The 27,391-nt window shown below is 45.9% G+C and overlaps 1 protein-coding gene across 1 annotated transcript in view; it reads right to left on the minus strand.

Annotated features, from left to right (window-relative positions):
- LOC139259927 (signal transducer and activator of transcription 4-like) overlaps window positions 1-27,391 on the minus strand; it is a 175,814-nt gene that overhangs the window by 68,703 nt on the left and 79,720 nt on the right. Inside the window, exons 4-6 of the mRNA XM_070875884.1 lie at window positions 14,086-14,184; window positions 11,767-11,859; window positions 5,435-5,513 (exon numbers count right to left, since the gene is read on the minus strand). Coding sequence (XP_070731985.1) covers window positions 5,435-5,513; window positions 11,767-11,859; window positions 14,086-14,184 — 271 coding nt within the window. The remainder of the gene's footprint in view (window positions 1-5,434; window positions 5,514-11,766; window positions 11,860-14,085; window positions 14,185-27,391) is intronic.

Raw genomic sequence — 27,391 nt, forward strand, 5'->3', positions numbered from 1 at the left:
TAGGGTTGGGGATGAGGGGGCAGGGTGCTGTGAAAGGGGGTGTGGGTGGAGAGCGATACGAGGAAGTGGTCAGAGATGGCTTTATCTGTGAATGACACTATGAGAGTAGCAAGGCCACATGAGATGGCAAGGTCAAGGGGGTGGCCGTGAATATGGGTTGGGTAGTTTACATGGAGGGAAACATTAAGGGAGGATAGGAGGGAACTCAAAGGAGAGCATGATGAATTGAGATGGAGATTGAAATCACCGAGGAGGAGAAGTCGCTGAGGGAGGAAAGCAGTGAAGATATCTCGGTGAGAATATTTTTATGGTACTTGGGTGGGCGGTAGAGAACGAGGATTTTAACTGAGGGATGAGAGGGGTAGAACAAGGTGAGATGCTCAAAGGAGGAGAAAGTGCCAGGGGAGTAGGGGTACAGACCAGGGTGTGATTTGGTGATAAGAGCCACATTTCCATTATGGCAGTCTGGGCGGGGCAAGTGGTGGAAGGTATAGCCAGGTGGAGAGGCTTCATTTAGGGGTACATAAGAACGTAAGAAATAGGAGCAGGAGTAGGCCGTATGGCCCCTCACGCCTGCTCCACCATTTAATATGATCATGGCTGATCCGATCATGGACTCAGGTACACTTCCCTGCCCGCTCCCCACAACCCCTTATTCCCGTATCGGTTAAGAAACTGTCTATCTCTGTCTTAAATTTATTCAATGACCCAGCTTCCACAGCTCTCTGAGGCAGCGCATTCCACAGATTTACAACTCTTTGAGAGAAGAAGTTCCTCCTCATCTCTGTTTTAAATGGGTGGCCCCTTATTCTAAGATCATGCCCTCTAGTTCTAGTCTCCCCTATCAGTGGAAACATCCTCTCTGCATCCACCTTGTCAAGCCCCGTCATATTCTTATACGTTTCAATAAGATCACCTCACATTCTTCTGAATTCCAATGATTAGAGACCCAACCTACTCAACCTTTCCTCATAAGTCAACCCCCTCATCTCCGGAATCAACCTAGTCAACCTTCTCTGAAATGCCTCCAAAGCAAGTATATCCTTTCTTAAATATGGAAATCTAAACTATTCTAGGTGTGGCCTCACCAATACCCTGTATAACTGTAGCAAAACTTCCCTGCTTTTATATTCCATCCTTTTTGTAATAAAGGCCAAGATTCCATTGGCCTTCCTGATCATTTGCTGTACCTGCATACTAACCTTTTGTGTTTCATGCACCAGGACCCCCAGGCCCCGCTGTACTACAGCACTTTGCAATTTTTCTCTATTTAAATAATAACTTGCTCTTCCATTTTTTCTGCCAAAGTGCATAACCTCACACTAACCAACATTATACTCCATCTCCCAAATTTTTGCCCACTCATTTAGCCTGTAATGTGTCATCACCCCATAGCCTATTTTCTGTCAAGGCCATGATGTCGATGCAATCATCCACAATAAACTTATGGATGGCAAAGGCCTTGTTCACAAATGAATGGACAATCTGAAGGGAGTTGCAGAGAGGGGCGGTGATAGCTGATCCATTGCTAGAGTCCATAGAGTTGGATGGGGTGGCGATTGGCAAGATTGGCCCCCAGCAGGCGTGCTGGGTGGGAAGGTTGGTGAGAGATTGAGATGGGACAATTGTGGCTGCTGCTCGTGAGGCAGTGATAAGTACCTCAATGGACCCTTTGGAGGATGCCAAAAGAGGCACAGAGGGAATCTGTAGGCTCATCTATGAGGGAGTCAAGCCTGGGAAGGTGTCAGGATAGTAGGAAGGCCGAAGAGTAATAAAGGGTTGGGGTAGTGATTTGGGAGAGCAGAGTATCGAGTGGAGAAATGAAAGGAGGCATGACAACAGGAGAGAGTGGTCAAGGAGGGGTAGAGAGAAAAAGAAAAGGGTGGAGAAAAAAGTGGAAATAAAAGTGATCGCCTTGGGTCTAGAGCGGTAGCCAAAATGTGCAATGGAAAAATTCAAGTTACAGAGACCTGATTATGTAGCAATTATGAGGATATATATTTCCTGGTAGTAACAGGGAATAGATAGGAGATAATAGGAGGGGTCCAGAGTTAAAATCAAAGGTCCCGTGGAGGTATAAAGCTGATGTAGGTAGGATGGAGTCGGCATGGAGTATCGATGAACTGTTGTCCAAGTTTGGAGACAGGTGTGGCGGGCAAGTGTAATCCAGAAGCTATTTGAAGGGTTGAGAATTGAAGGATGGAGGTTATTTCTGTGGAAATGAGGATCCAGGAGATGTGCAGAATCGGTTGCGGGGCAGAAAGATGATGGTGACGTTGGAGGTCACACTTAGATCCAGAAGCGCCGGAGAAATGTACTTCAGCCCAGGAGAGTAAACTACGAGCCAGAAACGAACAAAGCTGAAAAAACAGTCGAAGGAGTCAGCCAGTCACAGGCTCAGCAGATAACAGCAGCGTTGGGGGGGCGGGGGGTGGGGGGAGGAGGGCTGTAGCTGACCAAAGTTACTTCAAAATTTAAGCAACAGAGCAGCAGATCAGAGACACAGCAGATGAGTCTTATGGTGTAATCCAGTGCAGAAGTCTTGATGTCCAGGGAACGTGATTGAGTTCTTTGAGGAGGTAACAAGGAGGGTTGATGAGGGCAGTGTGTTTGATGTAATTTACATGGATTTTAGCAAGGCTTTTGACATGGTCCCACATGGTAGGCTGATTTTAAAAAAAGTAAAAACCCATGGGATCCAAGGGAGAGTGGCAAATTGGATCCAAAGTTGGCACAGTTGCAGGAAGCAAAGGGTAATGGTTGAGGGGAGTTTTTGTGACTGGAGGCGGTTTCCAATGGGGTTCCACAGGGCTCAGTACTCGGTTCCTTACTTTTTGTCGTATATATTAATGATTTGGACTTAAATGTAGGGGGCATGATAAAGATATTTGCAGACGATACAAAGATTGGCCGTGTGGTTGACAGTGAGGAGGAAAGCTCTAGACTGCAGGAGGATATCAATGAACTGGTCAATTCAGCAGAAAAGTGGCAAATGGAATTCAATTTGGAAAAGTGTGAGGTAATGTATTTGGGGAGGGGCAACAGGGCAAGGCAATCATCAGCATCATAGCATCATCGAGGAAGACTTGCTTCCACTCTAAAAATGAGTTCTTAGGTGACTGAACAGCCCAATACGGGAACCACAGTCTCTGTCACAGGTGGAACAGACAGTCGTTGAAGGAAAGGGTGGGTGGGACTGGTTTGCCATACGCTCCTTCCGCTGCCTGCGCTTGTTTTCTGCATGCTCTCGGCGACGAGACACGAGGTGCTCAGCGCCCTCCCGGATGCACCTCCTCCACCTAGAGCGGTCTTTGGCCAGGGACTCCCAGGTGTCGGTGGGGATGTTGCATTTTATCAAGGAGGCTTTGAGAGTGTTCTTGAAACGTTTCCTCTGCCCGCCTTGGGCTCGCTTGCCGTGTAGAACACTTGCTTTGGGAGTCTTGTGTCAGGCATGCGAACAATGTGGCCCGCCCAACGGAGCTGGTCGAGTGTGGTCAGTGCTTCGATGCTGGGGATGTTGGCCTGATCGAGGATGCGAACATTGGTGCGTCTATCCTCCTAGGGGATTCGCTGGATCTTGCAGAGACAATATACCAAATACAATCTTGCGTGGACGATATACAGTAGACACCTCAAATCGTTGGAATAATACCACCAACGATGTCTCCACAAGATCCTACAAGGCAATACATATTAAATGGGAGGATACGGAGGAACAGAGGGACCTTGGAGTATATGTCCACAGATCTTTAAAGGTCGATAAGTTAGTTAAAAAGGCATACGGAATGCTTTTCTTTATTAGCCAAGGCATAGAATACAAGAGTAGGGAAGTAATGCTAGAACTGTGTATAACACTAGTTAGGCCACAGCTGGAGTACTGCGTGCAGTTCTGGTCACCACATTACAGGAAGAATGTGATTGTACTAGAAAGGGTGCAGAGGAGATTTAAGAGGATGTTGCCAGGGCTGGAAAACTTTAGCTATGAGGAAAGATTGGATAGGCTGGGGTTGATTTCCTTGGAACAGAGGAGACTGAGGGGAGATTTAATTGAGGTGTATAAAATTATGAGGGGCCTAGATAGACTGGACAGGAAGGACCTATTTCCCTCAGCAGAGGGGTCAATAACCAGGGGGCATAGATTTAAACTAGTTGGTAGAAGGATGAGGGGAGATGAGGAAACATGTCTTCACGCAGAGGGTGGTGGGAGTCTGGAACTCACTACCTAAAAGGATGGTAGGTCAGAAACCCTCATCACATTTAAAAGGTACTTGGATGTGCACTCAAAGTGCCGTAACCTACAGGCCTACGGACCTAATGCTGGAAGGTGGGATCAGGCTGGGCAACTCTTTTTTGACCAGCACGGACATGATGGGCCAAATGGCCTCCTTCTGGGTCATAACTTTTCTACGCTTCTATGAATTTGGAAGCCAAATTTGAGAAGAGATCCAGCAGCTCAGTGAGAGAAGCAGAGCGTAGGTATCGGGGTTGGGGATGGGCAATGGCGGTTTAAAATAGCAGTTATGGTTAAAATACACCAACAAATAGAGCCAGGGGAACTTAACCAGTGAAAGTGAGGAGATTTAGAAAAGAAAGATCAAAGGACGGCAGCAGATTCTCTTGGATAGAGGTGAAGCAATGAGGAACTACTTCTGGAGCTGCCAGCGCGCAGGAGCCATCTCATAAGAGTTACCATTCAGCCCGCTGAGTCTACGCCGGCTCTTTCAAGGAGCAATCCAGTTAGTCACACTCCCCCGCTCTTTCCCCATACCCCTGTCGTTTTTTCTCCTTCAAATATTTATCTCATTCAATTTTGAAGGCTACTGTTGAATCTGTATCCACCACACTATAAGGCAGCGCATTCCAAATCCTAACCACTCATTGCATAAAAATGTCTTCCTCATCTCGCCTCTGGTTCTTTTGTCAATCACCTTCAAATCTGTGCCCTCTTGTTATCATCCTGTCATGTATGTATGCTTGGTGTTACTAGCCACCAGGTGGCATGACTGTCAGAGGTCATTGGGCTGTATGCACGTGCGTACAGCCCAGGTATAAAAGGCAAGCCATCATGTAATTTGATCACTTTGGGCCCTAATAAAGCAGAGCCAGGTTTGTACCTGTGTTAGTTTACAGTATTCAGTCTATCGAGTTATTACATACATAACACATTCCTTCAGCCATTGTAAACAGTTTATTTTTAATTCATCTATCTAAACTCATTATGATTTTAAATACCTCTATCAAATCTCTATTAGTTACACTATTGTTGTAAAAGCACAAAAACAGCACTCTTCTACCTCATCCCCCATTAAATATGTTAAACATCAGCATTAAATCCTATTCAAGTCATAGACAAATATCATAGATAAATATCATAGACAAAACACCACAGATGCTGGCTGCACAAGTGAAAACTATTGTTCACTGTGAAAATTACCTTGTGTCTGTAGTGTCTTGTATCTGAAATCAAACTCATCCTGCAGGTCCTCAAGATATTTTACATCTTGTTCTACCAACTGTTTATGAAGAAAGAAAAGGAACTTTGGTTATTAAGATTTGTAAAGTTATGTTGTGTTTTTTAGTTATTCTCATGTAATGCACCATCCCTTCACCAATAATCATCCGATGCTGCCCTGTTAACAAAAGATGGAACACTTTAAGGAATCTGGCAAAGTAATATTTAACATAATTTAACAGCAAGAACAAATATATAGGGCTAGACTTTCCATTTCACATTGCTGGAACATCGCCCATATATCAGCCAAAACAGCCTGAAAAGTGGAAAGTTAGGCTGGAACTTCGTCCGAAAATTCTCCCCCTAACTTTCGGCTCACATTGCCAAGGTGATCGCTGAGGTGATTGCCCGCACATCGCCCGGCCCAACTTTCGGCACATCGCCGAGCTGATCGCTCGCCGAGAACGTTGCTGGAGAATAATTGCTTTTCCCGGGCTCACAGAGCTGGGCACTACGGATGCTATTTTGAATGTCGGAGAAAGGGAGGAGGCAGCTAAAACAAACTTATAAATTGTGAGTTATTTAAGGGTCTTTTACAGCTAGATCTACTAACATTTATACTTATATTTAATTATACTAATATTAACTTAGTAGATTAGGCATTTTTTTTAACTAAAAAGTGCATTTATAGCAAGTGATAATAATATTATTGATAGTGATGGGGCCTATGGCTTCTCTGATAGCCAGCAAAGTGGAAAGTGTAGCCCATAATGCCTTTAACATTGGAAATCTCACAAGACACTTCATCCAGACGAGTAATCCTGAAATATCGACAGAAAGTCAAAAGAAGGATATTAGGAGGTGGGACTAAAAGCTTTGTCAAAGTGGTAGTTTCTATGGAGAGTCTTAAAAACGGAGCGAGAGATGGAGTGGCAGAGATATTTAGGGAAGGAATTCCAGAGCTTAAGGCTTAGACAGCTGAAGGTATGGCCGCCAATAGTGGTGCAAAGGGAGTCAGGGATGCACAAGAGGCCAGAGTTCTCAGAGGGTAATAGACTGGAGGAGATTACAGAGGGGTGTGGTGATGAAAGGATTTCAAAACAAGGATGAGAATTTTAAATTGGAGGCTTTTGGGGACTGGGAGCTAAGGTAGATCAGCGAGCACAGAGGAGATGGATGAGCAGGATTTGTTGTGGATATGATCCAGGGAGCAGAGTTTTGGATAATGGAGGATGGGTTGCTGGACATGAGAGCTTCCAATAGTCGAGTCTGGAGTTAAAAAAATCATGGATGAGGTTTTCAGTAGCAGTTGGGCTGAGGAAGGGCTGGAGATGGGTGATGTTATGGAGGTGGAAGCAGGCGGTGATGGAGAGAATATGGAGTTGGAAGCTCAGCGCAGGGTCAAATGCTGAGGTTGTTTACAGATAGGTAGATGGCCAAATAGTGCACGTCACAGAAAGTTGCCTGTCAACCTGCTTCCCTTTTATTTCTTTCCCACACCGATGGATCTGGGGTGCTAACCTTTGGAAATTTTCCAGTGCTATGGGGAAAGGCATTGGAAGAAGTGGAATGCCAGGCTGCAACATCGTGGCACGGACCCCACGATTTGAAGATGGCAAGGTCACGACCGGTAAGTTGGCCATTTAAAAAAAAATTCAGCACCGCACCTCCCCTTTTTGCCCCGTGAGAGGCCTAAAGCCTGGTATGCACCCTTTGAAGCTGGAGAAGGCATCACCCGCACCATCCTCACAGGGCACTAACGAATTTTCACTCCAGGGCGAAAACGGGTTGATATGCACGGTGATGACATTGTCATCGCCGACGCAGTGGCTTGGGGCACTACCGGCAGGTGCTACTTGTTAGCGCCACTGCTAAACACCCGCGGAATTTCGCAGGAGTCAGTAGCAGTGGCGAAAAATGGTATGGTTAGGTTGGGTGAATTGTTGTCTAACATTGTAGTCTGCCACTGACCTTGGAAAAATATTTCAAAGAAATAATGGGTGTATTCCTACATTACAACAGTGACTATATTTCAAAAGTACTTCACTGGCTGTAAAGCACTTTGGGAAAGTCCTGAGGTCGCAAAAGGCGCTATATAAACGCTAGTCTTTCTTTGTCTCAAATGTTTCTACTGCTGCTGTGGTGGCTTTGGAGTCAAATTTCCAAGGAGCAGTCATGGCCTGTTCCATTTGGAAAATTATTACATACAACCAAAAGTAAGGAGTCAGCGACATCATAGATGTCCAGTATTCTGTAATCAGAGAGTAGGATCATGAGGAGATACCCTTCAGCAGTGGCAAGCGTGGAGTGGCACAAGAACAGCTGGTAGGTATTCATGCCTGTACCTGCTCTGTACCATCACAGAGCTCTGCACTAATGATAGTAAATGCCACCTCTAAATTCAAAGACCTTACGATGACTCCTGCAATGGAGCCCTCAGATACTGATGCAGATACATCAAGGTTAGTCTCAGATACAAGCAGTGGACATTCTGTATCATCTGCAACTGGCTAATTGGCTATGCAGCACCCACCAGTAGTACTTCTTCAAGCAGGGGAGCACATGTAGTAAAGTACATCACTTTTTTCTCTCCAATTTTCTCTGCCTTTGCTCTTCTGAAAATGTTGACACCCTCACTGGGGTGCATTTGTATAGGCACCAGACAGACACTCTTTGATATCGTGCCCAAGTATTTCCTTGGTATTGAGTACAATCATGTAGACATCACAACGGAACTCAATCCTACAGCAGTGGTTCTTAAAACTGGGGTCCGCGCCCCTGTGGAAATGTTCCAGTGGTCCGGAAAATAAGCGCAGTCATTAGAAGCTAGTTCGGAAACCAGTGACTGGCCACTGCACACAGCCCTGTGCTGGTGTACTGAACCTTGCACACACAGCCCTGTGCCGCACTGAACCTTGTACACACAGCTCTGTGCTGGAGTACTGAATCTTGTACACACAGCCCTGTGCCATACTGAACCTTGCACACACAGCCCTGTGCCTTACTAAACCTTGTACACACAGCCCTGTGCCTTACTGAACCTTGTACACACAGCCCTGTGCTGGTGTACTGAACCTTGTACACACAGCCCTGTGCCATACTGAACCTTGTACACACAGCCCTGTGCTGTACTGAACCTTGTATACACAGCTCTGTGCCATACTGAACCTTGTACACACAGCCTGTGCCGTACTGAACCTTGTACACACAGCCCTGTGCCGTACTGAACCTGTACACACAGCCCTGTGCTGTACTGAACCTTGTACACACAGCCCTGTGCTGGTGTACTGAACTCTGCACTTTCAACTGTCACCGCACTTGCACACGAAAATTTCTAATGCTCGCCAATGTGCTGCTAATGATTGATGTGATCTTCATCCAATCGTTGCACGACGTCATGTCAATGAACCATTCCGAGGAGTACTTTCTGGTCACGTACGGCCAGTTTGAACATGGTCCTGCCCTGTCCCTCTCCTGTGTGCATGAGCGGTGGCAAAAGAAAAAAAAAGATTTGGCTACAACGGCAGCCGAGACTTTCCCTATCGTACTTAGGCACTTTGGCAGAAAAAAAATCAAAGAGCAAGTTATTATTTAAATGGAGAAAGATTGCAAAGTGCTGCAGTACAGTGTGACCTGGGGGTCCTTGTGCATGAAACACAAAAGGATAGTATGCAGGTACAGCAAGTGATCAGGAAGGCCAATGGAATCTTGGCCTTTATTGCAAAGGGGATGTAGTATAAAAGCAGGGAAGTCTTCCTTCAGTTATACAGGGTATTGGTGAGGCCACACCTGGAATACTGCATGCAGTTTTGGTTTCCATATTTATGAAAGGCTATACTTGCTTTGGAGGCAGTTCAGAGAAGGTTCAGTAGGTTGAGTCTGGAGATGAGGGGGTTGACTTATGAGGAAAGGTTGAGTAGGTTGGGCCTCTACTCATTGGAATTCAGAAGAATGTGAGGTGATCTTATCGAAATATATAAGATTATGAGGAGCTTGACAAGGTGGATGCAGAGAGGATGTTTCCACTGATAGGGGCGACTAGAACTAGAGGGCATAATCATAGAATAAGGGGCCGCCCATTTAAAACTGAGATGACGAGGAACTTCTTCTCTGAGTGTTGTGGATCTGTGGAATTTGCTACCTCGGAGAGCTGTGGAAGCTGGGACATTGAACAAACTTAACTCAGAAATAGACAATTTCTTAACCGATAAGGGTATAATGGGTTATGGAGAGCAGGCAGGGAAGTGGACCCAAGTCCATGATCGGATCAGCCATGATTGTACTAAATGGCGGAGCATGCTCGAGGAGACGTATGGCCTTCTCCTGCTCCTATTTCTTATGTTCTTATGTTCTTATGTGCTTCTAAATGTAGAGCATCTATTCTAAAGAAGCCGGCCAGGGTCTTGGGACTAGGCTGGAGTTATAACGCATGCTGTGAGTTTAAATTGATGTCATGCATCTGGGGACTTTACTGTGAAATAAAGCCAGCTGCTGTTGGTCATCTGTAAAGGGCAGAGTGGTTAGCTTTCTGTGCGAGGTCCTTGGCCACGACTTCGCAGCACTCAGTAGCTTCATGAGTTATGATAGTGTGTGAGTAAATTACTTTAAAATGGAAACGTTTTTGAAATGACCTCATGCTGCCATTGTGAGTACTTCAGCTGAAGCCATGGGCAGTCATTTCAGTGCACAATCCTGCATTAGCTGAAAACTTCTCTGACCAATTATGAATAATGAAACTTGCATAACTTGCTGATATTGTTAACCTGTTACACTGAAACCATACAAGAGGGCAATACAAGCAAACTCGAAGTGACAAGATTGCAACATTTAGGAAGAAAATTGAGATTTGGAAAACTAAACTGAGCAATGAAGTTTCATATATGTTTCCACTACTGACTGTGTTTCCTTCCAGAAACTCAATGTCAGTGGAGTGTGTGAGAGAAAGGATCATTGCATATCTTGCAATGTTGGCAGAGTACTTCGGTGTTTATTTTGAAAATATAAACACAGATAAGTACAACAGGGCTTGGGATCCATTTTCAATGTTTGCTATGTCATCTTGTTGCCCAAGTGGAAAAACAGAAGAGAAGCTGATGGAACTGTCCTCTGACTTTGAAAATTAAAGTTTCAGGAACAAACACATTCCCAGTTTTGGCCATCTGCTGCTGTGGATTACCCAGAATTGGTAAAGAAGCAATGAAAGTATCGATACCTTTCCCAACAACATACATTTATGAAACATCATTTTCTGCTATGGGGATCCATTTTCAATGTTTGCTATGTCATCTTGTTGCCCAAGTGGAAAAACAGAAGAGAAGCTGATGGAACTGTCCTCTGACTTTGAAAATTAAAGTTTCAGGAACAAACACATTCCCAGTTTTGGCCATCTGCTGCTGTGGATTACCCAGAATTGGTAAAGAAGCAATGAAAGTATCGATACCTTTCCCAACAACATACATTTATGAAACATCATTTTCTGCTATGGCAGCAATAAAGACAAAATACAAGTCCCATCTGGAATTGAAGAATGATTTACAAGTGTCATTGTCAAACATCACACCAAGGATAGACAGACTCTGCAGTGAGAAGCAGACACACCCATCTCACTGACATCTGTAATTAAATACCGTGTTCTTAAAAGCATTATTAAAACACTCCTTACATGCAGCACTTTCATATTATGAGTATTATATAGTAGCATTAAATTTTAGATGGGGGTCCTTGATTACTAATCCATTAAAAAAGGGGTCCTTCAACCAAAAAAGTTTGAGAACTGCTGTCCTACTGATTCCCTAGAGCACTAGTATCAATTGTAAGGTCTCCGTGGCCATGCCCATTGAGATCTGTTATTTCAGCAGACTCGGGATCGAACATGCGATCTTTCTGGTCTGTATCGATCAGTTACTCACTGATGAACATGTTTAGCCTTTAATAAGGCCTTAACAACCAAATGTTTGCTTTTCTTTCAAGTTTCATTACATTTCTTGCACCATTTTTGGATAAGAGTTATTCTGAGTGCAGTATAAACATAGACAAATGAGGGGTAATGTTCTGAGTATGCACTGGCAATGGGAAATCTCACTTCTCAGAAAACTGTGGTCAGTGCATCCATAATTCTTCAACATGAACTTCTGGCGGATGAGGTCACCCCCTGCCAGCATGCACAGAGAAAATTACCCCCATAGTTCGTTCGCATTTTCTATTGGTGCACCAATGTTCACACATATTAATTTTTTTGATGAAATGAACGGAGGAAAATATGGCCCAAGTAGACTCCTATGTAACACTGACAGCTTCATAAATAACTAACATACTTGTGTATTGGCTTTTATGGCAGTCATTCGGTGTTCCAGACCTCTTTGTCTTTCCGAAATCATTGAGTTCTGCAGTAATTTTTCCTCATGCCCCTAACGTACATAGAACAGATAAAAATTTCAGGGACAAAATGCCACAGCGAATAAAAACAGCATAGGCTTACCACAGCTCAAATTGTTAATGCTATAATTTTGTTTGACAAGATGAAACATGACCCTAAAGCCACTAAGAAAAGTGGATTTTTAGTGTTCTATTTCAAAAAAAAAATTCCTCCCTTCACATCAAAAAACCCCACAGTGAACACTAGTTATACCTGGCATTGATATCTGGATAACTAGTTAATTTGGACAAAATCCCAAATCTCAAATCCAGCAAAAGAGTTAATGCTGCTTTAATAAGGCATTGTAAACAATTAATTTATCATGGAGCTCCATTTTGGGATTTCTTGTACTCCAGGATTGACTGTAGGATCAGCTGGAGGTGCGTGATCCCGCAAGCGGATACACACTACAGCTCATAATACAGTTGATACGTGCTACACCTGATCCTGCCACAGATATGTCCAACAGCTGATCCTACAACTGAAACATTCTCCAGCTGATGTACAGCAAAGTTGATCCTACAGGTGATGCATCCTGCTGCTCACCTAACAGCTGACACGCACAGCAGCTGATTGTATGGTGTCCCCCTTGCCGTGCGGAGGGGAGCAGGTAGGTCTGAGAGCCACCTCGTAGGACTGCTCCTGGGCACGGCCAAGGGTGCCATCAGCCGGTCCAGGCAGCGGGCGGTCGAGGGGGCCGTTCAGCCCGACTGCCTGCCTCTCTTCCACGCTTACATCCGAGCCAGGGTGTCCCTAGAGATGGAGCACGCGGTGTCCACCGGTACGCTCGTGGCCTTCCGCGAGAGGTGGGCGCTGGAGGGACTGGAGTGCATCACCACCCCCGGCAACCAAATTTTAATTTGATTTTATATGTTTTAAAGTTTAATTTGTTTTATTGCCGGGTTTTAGTGTCCCCCTCCCCTTTTATAGAGGGCACTTTTACATATTTGTGGTTTTAGTGCAAAAAAAAACCACAAATAAAAAACCAAAACAAAAAGGCACTTGTAAACTGTTTGGAGTGTCTCTCCCTTTAATAAGGGGGCACTTGAGTTCATGTTTATTTATTGTTTTGCAACAAAAGAGTTGTAGGGTGCATCTCCTTTAATCAGGGGTGCACTTGATTAAAGTATACAATTAAAATAGTTGCAGGGCTGAAACATGGTGCAACTGAAACACACAATAGCTGATCCTACAGATGATACACAGAACAGCTGAACTGATAGCGGATACATGTTCCAATTGGTACAATAGCTAATATGCAATACAGTTGATCCTGATGCTCAAATACAGAAACACTAATACGTGTGCCTGGAACAGCAAGCAAATACGTCGTTGATGGGTTTATGTTCAGAATCCCGATGTACAGACCAGTCCATTATAAATAGCTTGTACTGTACTGACTTTGGATCTACATTCAACGGCGTTTGACCGTATTGCCAATTAGCTTTTTGGACATCATAGTAGTTAAATAAAAATGTTACTAAGTGTGATATCATCAGATTTTCAGATCTAATAATCACCTGATATTTGTGGTAAAATGTTGCCAATAATAGATATTACAATTATAAATTGAATGACCTGAAAATATCTGTTTCAGAAGATATTTCTGAATTGTATTTCACTAAAAAAATTTAAATTGCTTCTCAATCTTGTGTGGAACTAACATTGTAATATGGGTATGAAATTTGCTGGTGAGCTATAGTTTTCACTGCTTTTATGAATAGGTTATATCTTTTTGTCTTAGTGCGTGAAATATTGAAAAAATATCTGGATGTAAACTAATTAGACTTCAAGCCATTTAATAAAGTAAAACAGTGAGCAAGGCAACCCAATTCTTAGTAGTGGCTACCTTAGTGCCAGTTGTCTACTGTACAGGTTAACAATTATTGCTAGAAGTTCTTCTTATCCACAGTAACCGAGGGATTGCATAGCTTATACATGCATCAAAAAGCTATAAATCAGTGCATTCAGAGTTAAATTCCAATCTAGACTTAATGACTTCAATGGAAATGAAAATTAGGCGAGTGTAAAAACATGCTGTCTTTTCGCTAGCACCCATTTTGTGCTATTACCGAAGTCAAATTTCACCCCCATAATTTTTTGTTTTACTTCTCATCTGACTGATCAATGGTTATGTAGAATGAGGCATTAATGATTATTGGATGACAATAGAATGCCTCACAAGATGCACAAGCGTCCAAGAATTCTAATTGCGTACCTGTTCAGGTGTGTTTATCGTTGTTAGAATCCTCCGCTCCTCCCTCAGGCAATTTGCAATAACAGATGCCATATGCAAAGGGTTTCCCAGATACTGCACCTATAGCATAAAGGAAATGCTATGTCATGTCAAAATATTCAAACACAGTGCCTAATACAACAGGCAGCAGGACTTTATTATGTCTTTGCATCTCTATATTATTAGAACTGGGGAGGAGGGGTCCGAGAAAGAATACTGCATAATTCCTCTGAGATTTCTTCCCTTTTCATGTTATTTACCACTATGCAACTTTATTCAACTTGGGGCAGGGAGAAAGAGCAGACTGTCTGGGCCACATATGTTTTCATAATTGTTGATCTGAAATCAGACATCTACTGGTAGTGAGAGGTTGACTGCTGCTTAGGAACATGACTGGAGGACCTCCAAGAATGGCCCTTCACAGAAGAGAGTCTGAAGGTGGAAATGACCATATGTAGGGCTATGGAGAACCTTCCTAATAGAGCAAATGTGCAGCAGTCAAGGAAAGAGGCAGTGAACAGAGTAAGTGCAACCTCCATGTCTGTAGGTTGTGGCAGTAAATACACAAAAAGTTCTCAGGACTGAGGAAGAATGTCAAGGTAAATAAAAACAAAGAATGCTGGAAATCTCAGCGGGTCAGGCAGTATCTGTGGAGAGAAAAACAGAGTTAACGTTTTGGGTCGACGACCCTTCGTCAGAACTAATGCCAAGGTAAAGTTCAATAAATGTTGTCACTAAATGGAAAGGAATGCCCTTGCTATGCTTGCACCAAGCATTCAGCCAATATCAGCAATACAGCGTGCAAAACACTGGTCATGCCCTTCATATCTTAGCTTCAATAAATATGTAAAAAGGAAGAGAGTAGCAAAGGTAAGCATTGGTCCCTTAGAGGCGGAGACAGGAAAAATTATATTAGGGAACAAGGAAATGGCAGAGGCTTCAAGCCAATATTTTGTATCTGCCTTCACAGTAGAAGACACAAAAAGTATGCCAAAAATAATGAGGAACCAGGGGGCTAATGAGAGTGAGGAACTTAAAGTAATTAAGATCGGCAGAGAAAAATTACTTGAGAAACTAATGGGACTAAAATCCGACAAATTCCCTAGACTGGATGGCCTACATCCAAAGGTTCTCAAAGGGGTGGCTGCATAGATAATTGATGCATTGTTTGTGATCTTCCAAAATTCCCTAGATTCAGGAAAGATCCCAGTGGATTGGAAGGTAGCAAATGTAACCCCGCTATTCAAGAAAGGAGAGAGAGAAAACTGGGAACGACACACCAATTAGCGTGACATTAGTCGTTGGGAAAATGCTGGAATCCATTATTAAGTCAGTGGTAAAAGGGTACTGAGAAAATCATAATATGATTAGGCAGAGTCAACATGGTTTTATGAAGGTTAAATCATGATTGACCAAATTTATTAGAGTTTTTTTTAGAGATGTAACTAGCCGGGTAGATAAAGGGGAACCAGTGGATGTCGTATATTTGGATTTCCAAAAGGCATTCAATAAGGTTGTTAAGCAAGATAAAGGCACATGGGGTTGGGGGTAAGGTATTAGCATTGATAAAGGACTGGTTAACAGACAGAAAAAAGAGAGTAGGGATAAACGGATCATTTTCAGATTGGCAGGCTGTAACTAGTGAGGTGGCACAAGGAACAGTGCTTGGGTCTCAGCTATTAACAATCTATACCGACTTAGATGAAGGGACAGAGTGCAATGTATCCTAGTTTGCTGATGATACAAAGCTAGGTGGAAAAGTAAGATGTGAGGAGGATGCAAAAAGACTGCAAAGGGATATAAACAGGTTAAGTAAGTGGGTAATAAGGTGACAGATGGAGTATAATGTGGGAAAATGTGAGGTTATTTAATTTGGTAAGAAGAATAGAAAATCAGAATATTTTTAAATGGTGAGAAACTATTAAATGTTGGTGTTCAGAGAGATTTGGGTTTCTAGTACAAGGAACACTGAGTTAGCAGGTACAGCAAGCAATTAGGAAGGGAAATGGCATGTTGACCTTCAATCTCTCACCTCTGAGTCAGAAGGTTGTGGGTTCAAGTCCCACTCCACGGACTTGAGCACAAAAAAAAATCGAGGTCAACACCCCATTGCAGTGCTGAGGGAGCAGTGCACTGTCAGAGGTGCAGTCTTTCAGATGAGACATTAAACCGAGGCCACGTCTGTTCTCTCAAGTGGATGTAAAAGATCCCATGGCACTAAATCTACATTTAGAAAGACATGGATCAAGGACAGTCAGCACAGATTTGTTAATGGAAGGTCGTGTCTGACAATTAATTTTTTGAGGAGGTAACAAGGAGGGTCGATGAGGGTAATGCATTTGATGTAGTATATGGATTTCAACAAGGCTTTTAAAAAATCTCATAAGGCAGACTGGTCACGAAAGTAAAAGCCCATGGGATCCAGGGCAAAGTGGCAATTTGGATTCAAAATTAGCTCAAAGGCAGGCAGCAGAGGGTAATGGTTGATGGGTGTTTTTGTGACTGGAAAGCTGTTTCCAGTGGGGTTCCACAGGGCTCAGCATAGGTCCCTTGTTTTTTGTGATATACATCAATGATCTAGACTTGAATATAGGGGGTATGATTAAGAAGTTTGCAGATGATACTAAAATCGGCTGTGTGGTTGATAAAGAAGAAGAAAGCTTTGGACTGCAGGAAGATATCAATCAACTGGTTAGATGGGCAGAACAGTGGCAAATGGAATTTAATCCAGAGAAATGTGAGGTAATGCATTTGGGGAGGGCTAACAAGGAAAGGGAATACACATTAAATGATAGGACACTGAGAAGTGTAGAGGAACAAAGTGCATTTCCACAAATCCCTGAAGGTAGCAGACCAGGTAGATAAGGTGGTTAAGAAGGCATACAGAATGCTTGCCCTTATTAGCCAAGGCATAGAATACAAGAGCAGGGGGGGTTACGCTTGAACTGTATAAAACACTAGTTAGGCCACAGCTAGAGTACTGCATGCAGTTCTGGTCGCCGCATTACAGGAAGGACGTGATTGCACTGGGTACAGAGGAGATTTACAAGGATGTTGCCGGGAGTAGAGAATCTTAGCTATGAGGACAGATTGGATAGGCTGGATTTGTTTTCCTTGGAACAGAGGAGGCGGAGGGGAGACCTCATTTAGGTGTATAAAATTATGAGGGGCCTAGATATAGTGGATAGAAAGGCCCTATTTCCCTTAGCAGAGGGGTCAACAACAGGGGGCATAAATTTAAAAAAATTGGTAGAAGGTTTAGAGAGGATTTGAGGAGAAATTTCTTCACCCAGAGGGTTGTGGGGCTCTGGAACTCACTGCCTGAAAGGATGGTAGAGGCAGAAATCCTCACCACATTTAAAAAGTACTTGGATGTTCACTTGAAGTGCTGTAACCTGCAGGGCTACGAAAGTAGAGCTGGAAAGTGGGATTAGGCTAGATAGTCTCTTGTTGGCCGGCATGGACTTGATGGGCCAAAATGGCCTCCTTCCGTGCTGTAAATTTCTGTTTCTATGATTCTATGAAGAGCAGGAGAGTTATCGTCAGTGTCCTGGCCAATATTTATTCCTCCAACAACATAACATAAAAACAGATTATCTGGTTATTATCACATTGCTGTTTGTGGGAGCTTGCTTGTGCGCAAATTGGTTGCCGCATTTACTACATTACAAGTGACTACATTCCAACAGCACTTAATTGGCTGTAAAGCACTTTGAGACCTCAGGTGGTCATGAAAGGCGCTATATAAATGCAAGTCTTTCTTTTTTTTTCGCTAAAGGGTTGGAGTACAAGAGTAAGGAGTTCTTGCTACAACTGTACAGGGCTCTGGTGAGACCACACATGGAGTACTGTGCACACCTGATATACTGAGCACACCTGGAATACTGTGTACACCTGGTGTACTGTGCAGTTTTGGTCTCTTTATTTAAGGAAGTATAGATTTGTCTTAGAGGCGGTACAGCAAAGGTTCACTCGATTGATCTCTGGGATGAGAGGGTTTTCCTATGAGGAGAGATTGAGTAGATTGGGCCTACACTCTCTGAAGTTTGGAAGGATGAGGGGTGATCTCATTGAAACCTGTAAGATTCTAAGGGGGATTGACAGGTTAGATGCCGAGAGATTGTTTCCCCTGGCTGGAGAATCTAGAACTTGGGGCATAGTCTCAGGACAAGGGGGCGGTCTTTTAAGACTGAGCTGAGGAGGAATTTCTTCACTCAGAGGGTTGTGAATCTTTGTAGTTCTCTGCCTCAAAGTGCTGTGGATGCTCAGTCATTGTGTATATTAAAGGCCGAGATAGATAGATTTTTGGAGGGAAAATTGGGATCCTTTGCGCCTCCCATTAATGCCTCCTGGGGACAATAATGGGATCCAAATGGGTTTGCGATCGGGCGTGGCGAGGTCGGCGACTCCCGCTAAATTCGGCGGTAGTTTTGCAATGGTGGTACAGGCTTGCGTCCCGATGTCCTTTGCCCAGAGATCGTGACGTCATCGCCATGCACATCGCCCCGGACCCTATTTCCATTCCGCCCACTGTAGCATCGCCAGGTGAAAGCACCAACAGCTGCAAGAGGTGTGTATCGGGCGGCCGGCTGCTTCAGCGGCGATGCTGAAAGGCGAGGTGGCCGAGGTAAGTAAAAAAAATTTTACCTTCTCTCTTGCCGGTTTTTTCAAGGGTACCTGCCCGCAATCGATCAGGAGGGAACGCGGCTTCTGTCGTGGAGAAGGTACATTTTTTTTTCTTTGCAGAGCCTGCAGCAATGGCCCTTTAAGGACCCTTGAAGAAGCGACGGAAGACTTGGATTTTCATGACCACCAGACATCTCAAAGCACTGTACAGCCTATGAAGTACTTTTGGAGTGTAGTCACTGTTATAACGTAGGAAACGTGGCAGCCAATTGCGCACAAGCAAGCTCCCACAAACAGCAATATGATAATGACCAGAAAATCTGTTTTTTTTGTTATGTTGATTGAGGGATAAATATTGGCCAGGACAGAGCAGGTTCGAGGGGTCGTATGGCCTACTCCTGTTCTTATGTTCACATCCTGCACCCCATCATTAATATGTCAAAGAAGTTGCAGCTCCAACCTGGTGCTAGATGAAGGCGGAGGCATCCTTTCATTCACAGAACTGTTGTATACTTTCGCACCCACTCATTATGGCTCTTGAATCTACTTGCACGCTATCTACTCCTTCTTTCACTCCAGTTGGAATGTACAGTGGGCAGAGAGCTGCAATTCATCTTAAAAAAGGAAAAAAGACGTGCATTTACAGAGCGCCTTTCATGACCTGATGATGTCCCAAAGAACTTCACAGCTAATGAAATAATTTTGCAGTGCAGTCACTACTGCAATGTAGGAAACGCAGCAGCCAATTTGTGCTTAACAAGGTCCCACAAACCGTTTCTTTCTTGAACAGAGGCCTAACCAGTCCCCATCCACCACCATCTAGCCATGCCTGTCTTTTTGTGGGTTAAGTGGAATATTCTTTATTCTAGTCCTACTCAGGTCCCGTTCCTCACCTCTTTTGCCAGTAATTGATAACTATCGGTGCCATTTCTTGCTCTGGAAAATGTCATCAACTTTGCTTCCAATTTCCATCTTTCCCTCGTCTTCATATGATCCATCTCAAACTCTTCCCTTCCCTTCCTCGACTTTTCTCTCTCTCCATTTCTGGGGATAGGTTATTGACCAATATCCACTATACGCCCATTGCCTCCCACAGCTACCTTGACTACACTTCCTCCCACCCCGCTTTTTGTAAGGACTCTATTCTATTCTCCCAGTTTCTCCGTCTCATCTGTTTGGACGATGCCACCTTCCATAGCAGTACTCCCGATAGGTCTTCCATTTTCACAACCGAGGATTCCCCTCCACCGTGGGTGACAGGGCCCTCGACTGTATCTGTTCCATTTCCCGCATCTCTGCTCTCACCCCTTCACCTCCGTCCCAGAACCATGAGAGGATTCCCCTTGTCCTCACTTTTCAGCCCACCAGCCTCCGCATTCAACGGATCATCCTCCGCCATTTCCACCACCTCCAGCGTGATCCCACCACCAATCACATCTTCCCCTCCCCTCCCAGCATTCCAAAGGGACTGTTTCCTCCGCAACACCCTGGTCCACTCCTCAATCACCCTCCCCCACCATCACCCCCCCCCCACCACACTCGCTCCCCTTTCCATGGCACCTTCCCGTGCAAGCACAGGAGATGCAACACCTGCCTTTTTACCTCCTCACTTCACAATGTCCAGGGCCCCAAACACTCTTTCCAGGTGAAACAGCGATTTACTTGTACTTCTTTCAATTTAATATACCGAATTCGGTGTTCACGATGTGGTCTCCTCTGGGGAGACCAAATGCAGATTGGGTGATAATTTTGCGGAACACCTTCGTTCAGTACACAAGAGTGACCATGAGCTTTTGGTGGCCTGTCACTTTAATTCTTCACTCCACTCCCACTCTCACCTCCCACACTGTTCCAATGGTGCTCAATGTAAGCTCAAAGAACAGTACCTCATCTTTCGATTCGGCATTTTACAGCCTTCTGGACTCAGCATGGAGTTCAACAATTTCAGATCATAACCTCTGCCATTTTTTCGAAAGGCAGCTGTTGATGATTCTATTTTCAAATTTTCTAGACCCATCTTTTGTTTCTTTACTTGTCCCATTACCACCCATCTTTTGCCTTGCACCATCATCCCTTTTGTCATTCAATCTCTCCTGCATTCCACCCTATCACAGACCTTCCCCTTTGTTCTTTTCTCCCATCGCCCCTTTCCCTGCCTCTGTACCTGCTTAAACCTGTTACATCTGTAAAGATTTTCCAGTTCCGATGAAAGGTCATCAATCTAAAACATTAACTATTTATCTCTCCACAGATGCTGCCTGACCTGAGTATTGCCAGCATTTTCTGTTTTCATCCCACAAACAGCAAGGTTCTTAAACGACTTAAACGATAAGGGGATAATGGCTTGTGAGGAGCAGGTGGGGAAGTGGAGCTGAGTTCATGATCAGATCAGCCATGATCTTATTGAATGGCGGAACAGGCTCGAGGGGCCATATGGCCTATTCCTGTTCCTATTTCTTATGTTCTTATGTAAAAGATAAATGGCTAGATAATTGTTTTTTTTGTGATGTCGATTGAGGGATAAATATTGACCAGGACTCTTGAGAAAAACTCCCTTTCTGTCCTTCAAAATAGTTCCATGGGATCTTTTATGTCGACCTGAGAAAGCAGACAGGGCTGCAGTTTAATGTCTCATCCGAAAGTCTTTCAAATCTTAATGCTAAAAGCATTTGTCCAGACTGTGTTTGTAAGACTGCCCAGAACTTTCACAAGAGGAGTGGACCCTGAAAATATAAGAACATAAGAAACAGGAGCTGGAGTAGACCATTTGGCCCTTTGAACCTGCTCCGCCATTCAACAAGATCATAGCTGATCTTCTACCTCAACTCCACCATCCCGCATTATCCCCATATTCCTTAATTCCCTTAATATACAAAAATCTATCGATCTCTGTCTTGAATATCATCATCATAGGCAGTCCCTCGGGGTTGAGGATGACTTGCTTCCACACTAAAAATGAGTACTCAGGTGACTGATGAACTCATTTTAAACAGTGGAAGATGCCCGTGCGTGAATTCTTTTAACGTGGGATGGCCGTTGCACATCAGCCACCACACGGGCTTGACGGAGCAAGGACTTGGTCCAGTGGCAAGGGGATCCAAGACCACTGGAGACCAGGCTCTTTTGCATGTGCCAATACATACACACAAACTCAAACATACTCCTACTGTCCTCCTTCCTCCTTCCCACAGGACCTGTCTCTATGTGGAATTAATAGGACGCAATGTGAGTCTCACGACCTCACAGCCTCGCTATTGGCCTGTGCTGCGCCTTCGCTTGGTCTTGTCCAAGCTGCTCCACTTCTGGGCTCCGACCTCTCTGCTCCTCCATGCCTCCTCGCCTGTCCCGACCTCTGGACCTCGGCGGTCCTGACCTTTTCACCCCCTCAGGCCCCGGCCCGGCCCTCTCGTTCTTCCCTCCACCCCGCCCCGCCTGGGACCGACAGCAACCGGCGTGGGGCCGAGAGCCGAAGGCGCCCGTGGGCAGCTGAGAGCGCAGGCAGCAGTGAGCAGAGAAGCAGTGGGCAGTTGAGAGAGAGAGAGAGAGAGGCGGGCTGGGGGAAAAGAGAGAGAGAGAGAGAGAGAGAGAGAGAGAGAGAGAGAGAGGTTGGGGGGACAGTGGGGGGGTAGAGAGAGAGAGAGGTTGGGGGGACGGTGGGGGAGTAGAGAGAGAGGGAGTCTGGGGGGGCGGGAGGGAGAGAGAGTTGGGCTGGGGCGAAAGAGAGAGAGAGAGAGGCTGGGGGGGGGGGAAGAGAGTGAGAGAGTGGCTGGGAGAGGGGGGGGGGAAAGAAAGGGAGAGGCTTGGTGCGTGGGGCGGGGAGAGAAAGAGAGAGGTTGGGGGGGGAAAAGAGAGAGAAAGAGGCTGGGGGGGTGGGGGAGAAGAGAGAGACTGGGGGGAGAAAGAGAGAAAGTGGGGCGAGAGAGAGAGAGAGAGAGAGAGCGGTTGGGGGAGAGAGAGAGAGAGAGAGAGGGAGAGGCTTGGGGGGAGTGGGGAAGAGAGAGACTGGGGGGGGGTAAGAGAAAGAGACTGGGGGGGGAAGAGAGAGAGAGAGAGAGGCTGGGGGTAGAGAGAGAGATACTGTGGGGGGGGAGAGGAGCGAGACTGGGGGAGAGGGGGAGAGAGAGAGAGAGAGAGACTGGGGGTGAGAGAGAGAGAGAGAGAGAGACTGGGGGAAGAGAGAGAGAGAGAGAGACTGGGGGAAGAGAGAGAGCGAGAGAGACTGGGGGAAGAGAGAGAGAGAGAGAGATTGGGGGAAGAGAGAGAGAGAGAGACTGGGGGAAGAGCGAGAGAGACTGGGGGAAGAGCGAGAGAGAGAGACTGGGGGAAGAGCGAGAGAGAGAGAGACTGGGGGAAGAGCGAGAGAGAGAGAGAGACTGGGGGAGAGAGAGGGAGAGACTGGAGGAGAGAGAGGGATAGACTGGAGGAGAGAGAGGGAGAGACTGGAGGAGAGAGAGGGAGAGACTGGAGGAAGAGAGAGGGAGAGACTGGGGGAAGAGAGAGGGAGAGACTGGGGGAAGAGAGAGGGAGAGACTGGGGGAAGAGAGAGGGAAAGAGACTGGGGGAGAGAGAAAGAGACTGGGGGAGAGAGAAAGAGACTGGGGGAGAGAGAAAGAGACTGGGGGAGAGAGAAAGAGACTGGGGGAGAGAGAAAGAGACTGGGGGAGAGAGAAAGAGACTGGGGGAGAGAGAAAGAGACTGGGGGAGAGAGAAAGAGACTGGGGGAGAGAGAAAGAGACTGGGGGAGTGAGAAAGAGACTGGGGGAGTGAGAAAGAGACTGGGGGAGAGAGAAAGAGACTGGGGAGAGAGAAAGAGATTGGGGAGAGAGCAAAAGAGACTGGGGGAGAGAGAAAGAGACTGGGGGAGAGAGAAAGAGACTGGGGGAGAGAGAAAGAGACTGGGGGAGAGAGAAAGAGACTGGGGGAGAGAGAAAGAGACTGGGGGAGAGAGAAAGAGACTGGGGGAGAGAGAAAGAGATTGGGGAGAGAAAAAGAGATTGGGGAGAGAGCAAAAGAGACTGGGGGAGAGAGAAAGAGACTGGGGGAGTGAGAAAGAGACTGGGGGAGAGAGAAAGAGACTGGGGGAGAGAGAAAGAGACTGGGGGAGTGAGAAAGAGACTGGGGGAGAGAGAAAGAGACTGGGGGAGTGAGAAAGAGACTGGGGGAGAGAGAAAGAGACTGGGGGAGAGAGAAAGAGACTGGGGGAGAGAGAAAGAGACTGGGGGAGAGAGAAAGAGACTGGGGGAGAGAGAAAGAGACTGGGGGAGAGAGAAAGAGACTGGGGGAGAGAGAAAGAGACTGGGGGAGAGAGAAAGAGACTGGGGGAGAGAGAAAGAGACTGGGGGAGAGAGAAAGAGACTGGGGGAGAGAGAAAGAGACTGGGGGAGAGAGAAAGAGACTGGGGGAGAGAGAAAGAGACTGGGGGAGAGAGAAAGAGACTGGGGGGAGAGAGAAAGAGACTGGGGGGAGAGAGAAAGAGACTGGGGAAGAGAGAAAGAGACTGGGGAAGAGAGAAAGAGACTGGGGAAGAGAGAAAGAGACTGGGGGAGAGAGAAAGAGACTGGGGGAGAGAGAAAGAGACTGGGGGAGAGAGAAAGAGACTGGGGGAGAGAGAAAGAGACTGGGGGAGAGAGAAAGAGACTGGGGGAGAGAGAAAGAGACTGGGGGAGAGAGAAAGAGACTGGGGGAGAGAAAAAGAGATTGGGGAGAGAAAAAGAGATTGGGGAGAGAGCAAAAGAGACTGGGGGAGAGAGAAAGAGACTGGGGGAGTGAGAAAGAGACTGGGGGAGAGAGAAAGAGACTGGGGGAGAGAGAAAGAGACTGGGGGAGTGAGAAAGAGACTGGGGGAGAGAGAAAGAGACTGGGGGAGTGAGAAAGAGACTGGGGGAGAGAGAAAGAGACTGGGGGAGAGAGAAAGAGACTGGGGGAGAGAGAAAGAGACTGGGGGAGAGAGAAAGAGACTGGGGGAGAGAGAAAGAGACTGGGGGAGAGAGAAAGAGACTGGGGGAGAGAGAAAGAGACTGGGGGAGAGAGAAAGAGACTGGGGGAGAGAGAAAGAGACTGGGGGAGAGAGAAAGAGACTGGGGGAGAGAGAAAGAGACTGGGGGAGAGAGAAAGAGACTGGGGGAGAGAGAAAGAGACTGGGGGAGAGAGAAAGAGACATGGGGGAGAGAGAAAGAGACTGGGGGAGAGAGAAAGAGACTGGGGGAGAGAGAAAGAGACTGGGGGAGAGAGAAAGAGACTGGGGGAGAGAGAAAGAGACTGGGGAGAGAGAGAAAGAGACTGGGGGAGAGAGAGAGAGAGAGACTGGGGGAGAGAGAGAGAGAGAGACTGGGAGAGAGAGAGAGAGAGAGAGAGAGAGGCTGGTGGGGGTTCGAAGGGGAGAGAGGGAACTTAAGGATAACGGATCACGTTCTTCCAACCCCCGACAAGGGACATCGTTGAAGTGGATGAGATCCAGAAGTCACGACACTGTCACTATTCACTTCACACCCAATAAACCTGTTAACAATCCAGACACAATATCTGTGCCATCCAGGGTGAGGTGGGGTGGGGGGGGCGGGGGGAGGATGCACTTACGCTGGGGTAAGGCACTTTGGCTGGGGGAGGCAGGCACTTGGACTGGGGTAAGGCACTTTGGCTGGCCCTTGCTGCCTTCAGGGGAGCTCTGTCCTCTGTCACTTCAAGAAGTCAAAGTGGATCGAGTTACAATTTGCAAAGTCAGTGAGACCTTGGGATGGGCGGTTCCAGTTACACATTCCTGTAAAACTTGTGTGTGTGGCTTATCCTCCAAGGGGACCAATCATAGACAAAGGGTGGAGCATGGTGGCCATTTTTGCAGTACAAATAAGCACATCCATAAGTGTGGTAAGACTTCTTTACTCTTATTCTCTAATCCCTTTGTAACAAAAACTAATATACCATTTGCTTTCTCAATTGCTTGCTGTACCTGCATGTTAATTTTCTGTGATTCATGTACAAGGACACCCAGGTCCCTCTGAATGCAAACATTTCCCAGTCTCTCACCATTCAAAAAATATTCTGCTTTTTTGGTTTTTCTACCAAAGTTGATAACTTCACACTTCCCCACATTGTATTCCATTTGCCATGTTCTTACCCACTTAGTCAACCTGTCTATATTGCTCTGCAGCCTCTTTGCGTCCTCCTCACAGATTACTTTGCCACCTAACTTTGTATCATCAGCAAACTTGGATACGTTGCACTCAGTCCCTTCATCTAAGTCATTAATATAGCTTGTAAGTAGCTGAGGCCCAAGCACGGATTCTTGCGGTACCCCACTAGTTACAGTCTGCCAAGCCGAAAAAGTCCTGTTTATTCCTACTGTGTTCTCTGTCCATTAACCAATCCTTAATCCATGCTGATATATTACCCCCAATTCCAGGAGTCGTAATTTTGTGTAATAACCTCTTGTGTGGCACCTTATCGAATGCTTTTTGAAAATCAAAATATACTACATCCACTGCTTATCCACCTTAGTAGTTACATCTTCAAAAAACTCTAATAAATTTGTCAAACACAATTTCCCATTCATAAAACTCTGCCTAATCATACTACGATTTTCTAAGTGCCCTGTTACCATGCCCCTAATAATAGATTCTAGCATTTTACCTACTACTGATGTCAAACTAACTGGCCTATAGTTTCCTGCTTTATTCTCTTCCTCTTCCCTTCCCTTAAATAATGGAGTTACGTTTGCTACCTTCCAATCCTTGGGGACTGTTCGAGAATCTAGGGAATTCTGAAGGATTAATACCAACGCATCCACTATCTCTACAGCTCCCTCTGCAGGGCGTCAGGTCCCAGGTATTTGTCGGCACTTAGTCCCATTAATATCTCCAGTACTGTGGGGCCAAAATTCTTCCTGTTAACGCCTCCAGGTGTGCGAACGGGGCACAAAACTGTTTTCGCCCGGTGGGGTGGTGGGGGGCGGAGGCGCTATAGCGGAGGCGCCAACACAGTAGCGCCAGGGCGGAAATTGGCTAGTGCCCCATGAAGCCATCTTGGGGCAAACCTTAAAGGGGAGGTGCACTGTGCCACCCGCTGCTATCTTTGTTTCCCCCACCCCCCCTTCCGATCGGGCCGTTCGCCGCTCCTTTCTTGGGTCCAGGCCACGATCGTGCAGCCCAGCACTCCGTCTCAGTGCCGGGCTGCGACCACAGTACCCCTTAGCCCTGGTGGTCCAGTGGAGGCCTTCAATTGACCTGCAGAGTTCGCAGCATCACTCCCCTTTAACGGAAGTGGAGGAGCATTGAAATGCATCAGTGCTACACGGAGAAGCCTTGTAGCATTCCTGAACCCACGTTACACCCCAGAACTCGCTCGCGTAGTGCCCCCGAACTCGCCCAAAGGGAAGTGGAGTGTGCGACAATGCGCTCCACTTCCTTTGAGGAGCGGTAACCGAAAGTTTGCAGCTGGGGCAGGACTTGTGAGCCTGGTGCGGGAAGTCCTGCCTCACCTCGGTTAACGTCCCCAAATGGGGCGTAAACAAATTTCGCCCCCTATCTTTACTTATATGGATTTCTTTAAGTTCATCATTCTCTCTCAATCCTTGGCTCCCCATTATTTCCAGAATGTTTTTGTGTCTTCTACCATGAAGACAGATAAAAAGTATTTGTTTAATGCCTCTGCCATTACCTTATTGCCC

The sequence above is a fragment of the Pristiophorus japonicus genome, chromosome 3, assembly GCF_044704955.1.
Source record: "Pristiophorus japonicus isolate sPriJap1 chromosome 3, sPriJap1.hap1, whole genome shotgun sequence".
NCBI lineage: Eukaryota > Metazoa > Chordata > Chondrichthyes > Pristiophoridae > Pristiophorus > Pristiophorus japonicus.